The sequence below is a fragment of the Filicampus tigris genome, chromosome 11 (genome assembly GCF_054856515.1).
Source record: "Filicampus tigris isolate MCC_2025a chromosome 11, RoL_Ftig_1.0, whole genome shotgun sequence".
Taxonomy (NCBI): Eukaryota; Metazoa; Chordata; class Actinopteri; order Syngnathiformes; family Syngnathidae; genus Filicampus; species Filicampus tigris.
In genome coordinates this window covers 2,979,010-2,990,809 of record NC_141227.1, presented here as the reverse complement: position 1 = coordinate 2,990,809, position 11,800 = coordinate 2,979,010, and the positions used below count along the sequence as shown (strand labels likewise).

At 38.2% G+C, this 11,800-nt stretch overlaps 1 protein-coding gene across 1 annotated transcript; it reads left to right on the top strand.

Moving 5' to 3' along the window:
* The first annotated feature begins 1,445 nt into the window (after nt 1–1,445).
* LOC147139424 (uncharacterized) lies at nt 1,446–11,371 on the top strand. Its single transcript, XM_086045738.1, has 3 exons — nt 1,446–2,124; nt 9,827–9,896; nt 11,361–11,371. The coding sequence occupies exons 1-3, from the start codon at nt 1,837–1,839 to the stop codon at nt 11,369–11,371; spliced, it is 369 nt and encodes a 122-aa protein (XP_085901864.1). The 5' UTR covers nt 1,446–1,836.
* Nucleotides 11,372–11,800: the final 429 nt, after the last annotated feature.

Below are 11,800 nucleotides of genomic sequence, written 5' to 3'. Positions count from 1 at the left end.
AATTGAATAGTGGACAAGACTAAGCAAGAGGCTGCGATGATGCGCACCCAGTCAGCTCACATATAGTACCCAGTGGAAAAAGTAAATCCACTTGTGCCCTCGTTGGTCGAGCTCGCGCTGGGAATCAGTCACCGCCTTTTATGAGTGCCTGCGGGTGTGTAGAACGCCTCCGAGTCAACTCATATCTTTGAAACAATGCGTCTTTCTGCAATATAGCTCCCGACATGGCTGTATTGTTTCATCTTTAATTTGTTAGGAATGCTTCTGAAAAATCTGCGATGCACCGAGGGCGCGAAAGTTGAAGGATCACTGTATATTTCTGAGAAAAGCCAATAAGATGATCTGATGGTGACTGTGATTTCATTGTTGTTTCTATTTAATTTTCATAATATTATGTTATAATATTTATAATCTTATGTTATGTACTATTTTAGGATTTGAGGTACTTAATTTCTGTGTATTTTAATCTAATATTTTGTTATAATTTTGTACTTTTGCTCTTTTTAATAATATTGTGTATATTTTTCCAATGTTACTCGAACAATTTGTATTTGAAAAAAGTTTTGTTTTAAATAAAAATGTGATCTATTGTGGAATTGCATTTATCCTGTTTGTACATGCAGAGGTATTGTCAACTGGAATAAAAATCATACTTTGTTTTAACTTAAGCGGTTTCGTTTATTTTTCGCCATAAACATGTATGTTCTCCTAACATAGTAAGTAGTGCAAATAGGGTGTGCAAAGGTAGAATTTTGTGCCCTAGTGACAAACCTCTGTCATTTTACTTAACTCAAGGGCATTAGTACAACAATTATCCAACATAAGTTACTTTGTCGTCAGAGGCCAAAATGCAGTGTTCTCCTAACAGAAGGTTGTTTGTTAAAATGCATTTCAACTTAGTCGGATGTGTTTAAAAAACATATACACTGGCATTAATATGAAGAAGTAACACCAGTTTGCACAACACGTGTTCAGTGGCAAGAAGTCATACTCTTATGTTGTAACAATTTGTATTTATAAGTAATTTACAACGTATAACGTTTATTGCTTCATTTGATTAAACATAGACTAGTATGTGTGAAGAAGACTATTATGTTGAACGACCTCTTTTTTTTTACAGTGCAGGTACCACTATATTATCAAATAACAGTTTTAATTTGTTTGAAATTTGTTAAAATTAGAACAAATTGAGTGTCAGCCATCATCACACTTGGGATCTGGATGATTTTGCGTGTTGCTTTGGTTCGATGACAGCAGTACAGTCAGCAGACCATCACCACAGCAGTTGCTGGTTTTGCGTCCCCTAAAAATACCCCTCGCCAAGTGCGCACATCAAAGGGGGCTACAGCGTTGCCACGAATCCCGCCCCGGCTTTCAACCTAAAGCCAGCCGTGGAGGAGGAGCGTGCAGTGTGGGAGCAAAATGGGCCGCGGCATCTGAGGGAGAGAGGACAGAGACACTGGTTCAAGTTTCAGTAAGACGCACTGGCGGCAGACCTGCGGCACACACCGCGTTCACTTTAGAAGAGGAGCAACCAATTTACGCGACGCGAGTGGAGCTGAGATGACAACCCTTCCATCTCTCTGCGCTAACACCATCAGGAGCATATCTGACCGATGGGAAGCCACAAAATGTATTTCTTTCCAAGTTTGATATAGTTGCTCACGTGAGGTCATTTGGCGTCATTGTCAATTACTCGCAATTCGTCAAACGCAACAAATTGACAACTTGTGACAAAGCCCGCATTTGCAAGAGATCAAGATTTTCAACTGGTCTCCCTCATCCTGATGAGTTGACTGATTTTCAAGTGAATAAAAACGTTCTTTTAAGTTTAAAATGGAAACGGAACAGAAGTGGACAGCCGCTGGTAAAACGAGTCAAAAGCTACAGAAGAACCCTCCCGAAAAGCTGAAGTGGGACAACTGGAGACATTTTTATTCCATAACGATTTGTATTGCATTGTCGCTGCTAAGTGTTGGAATATGCATTGGAATTTTTGTGCGGACGACAGCGTTGCAGTCAAGGATAGTAAGTCTTGAGCAGCAGCACCTCTCTGCCTGGATGTTGTCCCTGGAGCAGGTGGAGCCCGTTATTTTGGACAGACTGGACCAAATCCTTGACAAGGTGGGTGCTTTTTTCCATTACTTTCACTATGTGTTGCCTAATCTTGTTGTTGAACTTAACAGAAATTCCTGCACCTTCTCAACAAAAGATGCCCTGCATCCATCAGAACCCAATTTTATTTATAAAGTTGGCAATTGGCTGGTAGTCATTAGTAATTAGTGATTATTTAATTATTTGTATTAGTTTATGGAATGGTTTCTAAGATTACAACATAATATTTACGAATTTTAATAGACCAAGTACCCTTAAACCCAATCCGGTGGATTGTCCAAATTAATGAATTGATGGATTTGTAAATTTGAGTGCCCTCAAGTAAATTGGTAAATTAATATGAAACTGCATTGGTTTAATAAAAGGGGCTCTTCCCGGCTTTTCACATCTGTTGCTCCTAAAGGCGCCCTGTGCTGCCCATTTATTGACCACTTCCACAGCTACACTAACAAGCTTTAGCAGAGTGATTGAAGTCTTCTAAAGGCCTGTTTTCTCTCCCTCTGTTTTCTTTGGCCAAACCTTTATCATCCCCCACCTCAGCCCTCTGTTTTCTCCGAAACAGGCATTTACTCTTACTAGGTGAGCAAAGAACCCAATGCCTACTAAGTCTAAAGAGGTTGCGGACCCCAAATTGTCCAGTCAATTGCAGTAATACAAAGACTCGTGCAAAAAAAAAAAAAAAAATTACAATTACTAAATTTAATTTCACACATATTCACAATTTTCTTGTTACCTTCCTATAGTATATTTAAAAACACCAAAAACTGGATTTCATTGTTTTTGTTGTTCAGTGCCAAAAACGTTTTTTTACAGTCCAGCCATTGAACCCCAGGAAGTTATTTATATATTTTTTCCATTTATTTTCAAACGTTACGGTAAAAGAAGGTCTGATAATGTCTGGCACTGAATGAGTTGATGAATGCAATTTGGTATCCCTCTCCAATCAGGGGACTGAAAGAATTCGTTTGTTGCTGTTGAATCAGATGGCCTCTAAGTGTAACTGTTTTTGTTAACTTCCTTGTATTGTGTCACTGGTAAATTTAAGAAGGCATAGTTGTACGTTTTACCATTGTATTGCCAAAATACATCCATCCATCCATTTCTATAGTGCTACAGAAAATTTGTAGATGTGTATTTTTTGGGGGCCAATATTTAATCTGTTGATTCTTGCGCAATTAGTTTTTTTTTTTGTTTAATCATGCAGTCATAATTTTTCATAATTTCATCTATCTGCGAGTTAAAGAGTTATATGCTATGAGAAGATTTTTTTGAAGTTCAATTTTACAATTTAAATGCTATGGAGATCTGTTAGTGAGAGTGACGATGAGGCCTAGAGTGATGAGGATCTCCTTCATCTGCACAGAAATGCCCAGGGCAAGGCAGCAGACCTTTTTTGTTTATCTCGGTGCGTATACATAGTCATTATTAATGGGTCACAACCAGATGTACCCTTTCACAGAGAGAGACTTCACTGTTACTTTCAAATCATTTGCGATTGGTGTATTTTCAACACAGCTCAAAGCTGTCCAAAACTATGTACACAGTACAGAGGAACTCTGTTTGAACGCAGTCTATTGCATGGCGCTGGTCAAGCTTCCATTTATTTGGATTTTTAAAGAATTTTCCATTGAAAATAATGGCAATAGACTGAATCTGTTTTGAGGTAGAACGGTGTGTCACCATAATGAAACCTGTTTTACAGTCAATGCTAGTAACATTTGAGCCCTTTGTGGTTCTTATTGCAAATGTGCTTGACCTATTTCAATTGGTAACATAATTACTAGTAAATATAGCCAAGTTATAACTGTCTCAGTTCAGCCAATGAATGACTGCATAAGATGTAAATGGTGATTGCAGCTTAAATGGAGGTATTGTGTGAGAGACATTCCATCTTGGAGAGGCGACTCTTTGGGTCAGAGGACTGGACTTGGATCAATGTTCAATTTCCATTGCCTGATGCAGGTCAAGCTGTTTTGCCAGACTTTGCAGCACACAGCTGTTGTTCCATAGCCTTATGCAACCTAACATTTCTATGGAAAAAATACTTCTGGTTTTAACCTTTGTAGATATATATACTTATACAACTCTGGTTATAACTGTACCATTTATGGATTATTTTACTACTTTTATCACTTTATTTTTGGGCATTCTTGAGTCAATGCACAGTGGTTAATTGAACTGGGGTACACATGTATGGATTTTTGACTTCTTGACCGATTTTTCAAATGTTAGCAACTCCACACGTTGCCAGGAAAAAGTGTACAAGTGCGTGTTTACTGCTTAGTGTTTGATCTATAGTTGAGATGACCAACACCACACAGTTAATGCTGTACTGGTAGTGTATGGGGTGGTGGACCCAAATGCAGGGAAGCGAGGCAGGAGGGCAGTTTAAGTGATTTAATTAAAAAATGCAAACACGGTACTGGGCATCAAGAGGCGACACGGGCAGCAAGGCTTGACGTGACTTGACTTTACTAAAGATAATACATGAAACGACAGGCCAGGTCAGAACAACACCAGACGTTGCAAAACAGCACTTGAAACCACAAGACACTGTAAGACACCAACATGACACCACAAGACATCACAATGACCCAACAAGGACTGAAAGGAAAACTGACAAAGGCCTTATTTTGGTAGCGGCAGGTGCCAGTGCTCTCTGCATAAAAACGGGCGCATCTTCATTTTGGTGCTGAGGCAAGTCCGGTCTAAAGTGTTTGGGACACCAATTTACCTCACTGGGTGTTGCGGCGCACGGAGCTGCTGCACCCCTGACGCATCTGATAATTTGGGAACAGAAGTAGACTCCGCTAGGCGTTAAAACAGACACATTTTCATTTTCGCACAAGTCTAGTTAAGCGAGTTTGTGAATTTGGCAGAGCTGGGCATCACCTAACCGCCACCAAGTTCCCATCTGCATATTTAAACGACCCACGTGGTCCAAGTCAGTCCGAGTCAGCCAAAATGGCGTCGAGAACGGACTTAACCTGTACCACGTCACACGCAGGTGCCGCACTCCTGACACGTGGCCGACTAAGGAAAAAACAAAACAGTGTTGTGTACCTTGTGTACATGTGCCTCATATTGTTTTTATTTCATCGATCACCACACTGTGCGTGTGTGTGAGTTGTTTTTGTTTGATATTTTTTGATTGATGGAATTTGATAAAGGTGCTATACCTAACTGTGGGCGTTCCAGATGACGCGTCTTCCGGGGCCCCCGATGTATTTCGCAATTTGACAAAAAGTAGACTACGTTTTAAACTACCTAAAAGGAGGTCTTTTGTGTGGCGCAGGAGGCATAATGCGATTTTGGTGGATTTGATCGAGGCACAGGCAGAGAAATTTGAGGGGGGGGTCACACACGGATGTACAGTCGTTGGTGCAAAGCGGTTGCCAATTGCTCACGTCACATCCGCATCTGCCAACATCATCCGCAAGGGGAGATCTTGCAGTTTACTTGCCAATGTCATGCACGAATGCCAGTGTGTCTATTTCCTCAATGTAGATAGTTTTAGAGTTTACATTGGAGGTGGAGATCGGGAGGATAAACTAGGTTTCAAATAGAAAGACTAGAAGACTGACTCTTATCTGCGTCACACAATGACAATGAAGTCTTTGTAGTCTACTCTCTTTATACTTATGCTATATTTACAGCACTTTTTCGTTACAGCTGCTGTTATTTTTTTTCAAGGTCTCTAAAAAAAAAGTTATGAGTCTAAAGCAGGGGCAGCAACCTTTATTAATCTGAGAGTTACTTCTTGGGTACAGATTAATGTGAAGTACTACCAGTTTGATAAGCACTTTTGAATTAACACATTTGCTCAAATTAGCTTTAATGTAATTATTATGGATGGATGGGTGGATGGATGGATATTCATTTATGATTTCACATAATAACAAGGAATCTATCAAAATAGAACCACTTGGGTGTAGTTCCTCTTTAAGGTTTTTGTATAAGATTGTGTAGTATTTAGGTCTGGGCTTTGTATGGGCCATTCCAAAACCTTCAGCAAAATAAACTTCTGGTATAGAAATTCTTTTGTTGAGTTGTATATAGTGTATACCGGTCTTTGCGTCATTGTCATGCTTAAGGGCTGAATGGTGAAATTTCCCTTCATCTTTCCAGCAGGCATCTGGAGGTTTGGGGCCAAAACTGACTATTTGAAGTCTCTCCAGGCTTATAAATACTGTACTTTTTGTGTGGACAGATTGTTTCCAACTTCACTAATGCAGGATTTCTAACCCTAAGGAGGCAGCTGGAGAGTATTTCATATATATTTAAATACCAGTTTATGTCTGGTATTTGCACTTCCTCCCAATAACACTATTTCCTCACTATCACCACCCAAAAACACCCTGACCTACTGACCTTCTCCTGACTCTGCCGCTATCCTGCCCTAAACATGGCCCCTATAACATTTACAATAATCCAAGAAGTGCTCTCTGCAAGCTTGGCAAAAGCCTGTTGCACATCGTGAGTGCAGATGCTGGCTGGGAGCGCCACACCACATTTGAGGTGAAGAAAAGTGAAAAATACAGTATCCCACTGCACTGATTTAACCACACAGCTCCCCGCGGAACTGTCACCCACTATACCGAGAAGCCTGTACGTATGTATGACAACTCTGCTTTACATAGACCTCACAAACACAAATAGTTAGTGTGTGTGCGTGTCTGGTTAGGAGTAGACATGACACATGCTAATCAGAAAGCCGATTGCACACTCAAGCAAAAGTGCGCCAACTACATACCTCTGCACTTCATCAGGAGACAGTTAGAGACTACATGCGCACACACATAAAAACCAACACGAATACACAAGCACACACATACACAAATACACTACATAATAGGGGTCACTACTTTCACCACACAATGACTTTGGAGCATGAGACTAAGCAGGCCCGCTGACAGTTGTAGTTATTGTAAAGGCTTAAAGCGCTGCAAGGACAAGGAATAGAGTTGATGTGACATTATGATTGCAATCATGATGAATCCAACCTATGTCAAGAAATTGGAATTCATGTAAAAATTGCTGATACAGCGTCAGAGCCATTGTGGAGGTCTGTGTGGATGTAGCTGAAGTTCCCATAACCGACAACCAGTCGAAACTGACAATAGTGGCTCGGTTGATTGCAGCCGAGTCTAGAGATTAGTGAACCCGTTTGTCACAGGGGGATACGTTGCAGACCCACCAGTGATCAATGCTGCCACAGTTACCTTGAAAAGGTAACTTAGTTACTTTACTGATTACTTGCTTAGAAATTAGTTACTTTACTGATTACTTGTTTTAAAAAGTAACAAAGTTAGACACCAAGTTACTTTAATAGTTATCTTCAGCAGATACCGACAATCCTGCTTAACATAAAAATGGCACCCGGTTTTGCCACTTAATCTGAAGTGCATTTTTGACAGACACTTAAGAATAAAGTTTGTTTTTAGATAAAATAAGCACACCCTTTTTGACTTATCATAATTATTGTAATTTAAAAAGAATGTGTTGTTTCTCCCTTCAACATTGCAATTGCAATTTAATATGCGATTCGTTTTTCTGAGTTTCACAAACATGGGCAAAAAATGAATCAAAATTACAATGAACTAACTAACTAAACTATTAGATTTGTGATATATACCACATATGTTCACACCAAAATAAATTTAAATGACCCCTGCATTAATATGAACGACAATTTATTTACCTACTTCAATTAGAGCTGTTAATCAACACTTCAACTTGCAGTCTATCAAGCGTTGACTATGACAACTTCACAAATTCTACCAACCAAGTCATTAAGTTACAAGTCAGATTACAACATAATGCAAACAAATCTGTGCTTTAGCCCTTTCATTTTTCATGAAACAATGAGAAGCACTTTTTAAGCAGTGAACATATCAAATAAATAAAAATACAAACAGTATACATAAAAATGAAGACCACCGACAGCCGAAATTAATCTTTTTTTCCCCGCTTTGCAGCCTTTGCGATTTGAAAGTTCTATTCTACTACACTTCGATGTCGATATGAATTCAGTTAATTGTTCAGCCTTAGTATGAACAACAATGGAAGCTTTGTTGAGGACCTTCTCTGCTTCTTCTGCACCTTAATTTAATTACGCTGCATGTACATCCACGAAGCACAGTGCTGACTGACATGTTGCAGCACAATGTTGCACAACTCTGAATTTGGACTTTTCTGTATTCTGTACTGTAAAAACCCATAAAAAGAAATTGCGTAAAAAATAGGTAATATAGCTGTGGCATAAAAAATGAAATCCGACACACCCCAATTTGTCTCAAATGAGAGGCAATTAATCAACAATCAGTTACACACAATTGAGTAAATTCCCTGTTAGTATCAAACACATTTCTGGAAATTATTTTAAATAATTTAAAGTGTTCAGAATGGAAGCATACATTTTTGTTTGTTTGTTGTATTTTAATAAACAATCCCGCATTTGGTTTTGTAATCTTCAAGAACCTTCTTCAAAAATCTTGTGTTGTCTTCTGGGTGAATACTTCAGCTGTTTTTTGGTTCTTTTTTTTAACATCTGCAATCCCTTTTAACATTCCATTACCTTCAACAACATTTGAACCAACACAGTAAGTTTTCATCTGTATGAATGTGAATTGAACGTATTAGCAGCCGTTACTGAAGTAATCTTGTTTATCTAGTTGCCAAGTGGAATTTAATTTTAGTCAGATAGATGCCTTTGAAAGACTTTTTTGAAAGGATTTTGTGTCTCTTTTCGCTCAATGACACATTGACCAAACCATCGTCGTTGCCAGACTAAGATAACAGGCACTGATGTACTTTAACAGACAGTGCCCAGAGGTCTAGGAATGCTTTGAATGACAGCACCTCCATAGCATCCCCTCCAGCACCTGTCGCCAGCCTCTAAACAGTCCATGCTGGCATTCCTCTGCTAGTAACCACTGCCAGTGAGACTGACTGCTATGCTTTGGAGTACTTGCATGGTTTTGTATTCTGCTCAGGGTCAAATCAAAGACAGACATTTGCAGATATAATGAGGTCAACTATTAGACTTTGATACAGCGACAAGGACTTATAGATATGAGCAGGTTTTGTTTAGAGAGTAAACAGTTTGTGCACCCCCCAAATATGAAGAAATTGGCCAAAGTGATTGGAAATCACAGTGTACCAATCTGCAAGTCGCCTGGACAGCTCAGCTCCTCGCAGAGGATAAAGAATATATGATTGTGCGAACTTTTTTTTTAACCTCCACATATATAATATATATATATATATATATATATATATATATATATATATATATATATATATATATATATATATATATATATATTATATATATAGGGAGCTTTAATGTGATGTACTTTGAGTTACATGGTGATGTATTAAAAGCACTGTCCGAATAAAGTTTGATTGATTGATTGATTGGATAAACATATCTATATGTGTATGTACATATATATATATATATATATATATATATATATATATATATATATATATATATATATATATATATATATATATATATATATATATATATATATATATATATATATATATATATATATATGTATATATATATATATATATATATATATATATATATATATATATATATAAAGCAAAGCATGAGCCAGTGGTATTTTCAATTACTGTAAAAGTCTTGCTTTCGGGGTTTGGATTCATTCATTTTTTCTGTTTTTCACACGTGCAGAAACTTGCAGCGCGATTACCAAAGACGCGAGAAGTGAGGGAGGCTCCTTACAGCTGCTTGTGTCCCCCAGGTATGTTTCCCACTCTTTGGCCTTGTTTGAAGAAACTGTAATAGTACACATCAATGTTGGATGCAACCTTTTTGCCAAACTTTGTTCTTCATTTTGTTTTTGTTTATTTTAAATTAAGTTGACTTTATTTTAGTGATGTGGAGGGTTGCTTCCCTCTATTTTCTATACATAACAACCAGTGCAGGGCCATCAGTGCATTGGAGTCTATCACAGTTGGCAAAAGTTGGTCCCTCATGTCCAGTTAGTCAAATTGACTACATTTTTATGGCATGTGGGCATCGAATCTTTATTCAGTCAGTCAGACTCAGACAAAGTCTCTGTATCTGCGCATGTTAGATACACATAAACACATAAGCCTGATTGAAACCAACACCACACAATACCAAATCGATTTTTTGGAGTGATTTAATGCTGAAAGGAGACTCCTACGGTATTACAGGTAAACATAATTCAGTTCCCCCTCATGTGCATGCATACTCGGACAATGGATGTGCATAGCTCTTCACTGGGTATAATTACATTTTTAAATGATTTAATTTCACACAGGCATAGGAATAAACTGAAAATGGTATGACATGCATGCCAGACACGACGAAGGAATATACATACCTATTAATTGATCATTCCATCTTCTGGGTATTTTGCTAAACTGTGCACAGCCAGGCCCACCCAGATTGACATGGCTCCGCCCCTGATGCGTGCGTATGCATGCGTTCCAATACATCAACTGTTGTACTTACTATTCACATTATGTGGTACACAAGCATTCCCATGTTTATGGCTTGTGGGGGTTAAATAATTGCGATTGTGGGAAATATCAATAAATATTCATAAATCCACAGTGTGCTAGTATTACATTTTACAAATGACTAAATCGAAGAATGTACTTAAGAAGAAATGATCAAGTACAAACAGTTCTGCTCTTTGTGCATTGCAGTCAAAATATATATATAATATATATATTATATATATAATAGTATATATATATATATAGAATAGATAGATAGATAGATAGATAGATAGATAGATAGATAGATAGATAGATAGATAGATAGATAGATAGATAGATAGATAGATAGATAGATAGATAGATAGATAAATCATATAGTCACATAGTCCCTAAATGTCATTTGATGGAACGCTTTAGTCATTTCCCACTCTTGTGTTTTTAAAAGCGTTGCATGTGCGTGTGTGAATGTATGAGTCCCGCAGCGCTGTGGGAACAGCAGGAGGTGCCCGTCACAACACATTAGTGCTAATTAGTCTTGTCAATAGGATGTGAGTGTTCCAACATGGTGCTAAGTGTCTGTGGGTCGGGCCGTGAACGCCCATTAATGTAGTAATCAGTTTGTAGCTTCAGAGGAGAGTCTCCACTTGCTGCTGGTGTGGCAGCCTTTCAACTCCAAGCCAACCAGATGGTCTCACCCTTTTTACGGCTTCTTGTGACTTTCTGTGTCCCCCCAGCGAAACAATAGCAATCATGGGAGTCTGACCCCCCCAAAAAGTATCGTGTTGTCTGGGTCATTTTAACAGGTCTGTCAACATTGCTCATGTAAGATTATCATTTTGAAACGACCTAATATTGAGTACACTTTGATAGTGTCATGACCTCAACAACACACACACACACATATATATATATATATATATATATATATATATATATATATATATATATATATATATATATATATACACACACACACACACACACACACAGCCACAAAAGAGGTCCAAAACAGCATAATGCTCACAAGTAAAATACTCAGTAATAGTGCTCAGTTCATCCTAAAGTGCCTCACATGAAAAATAGACTTACACGGTTAAGACTTAACAAACTAAAGAGTTCTCTTGATTCTCATAGTGCAGTGAATTGTAGAAAGTGCTGCCCACCTGGCTCCTGC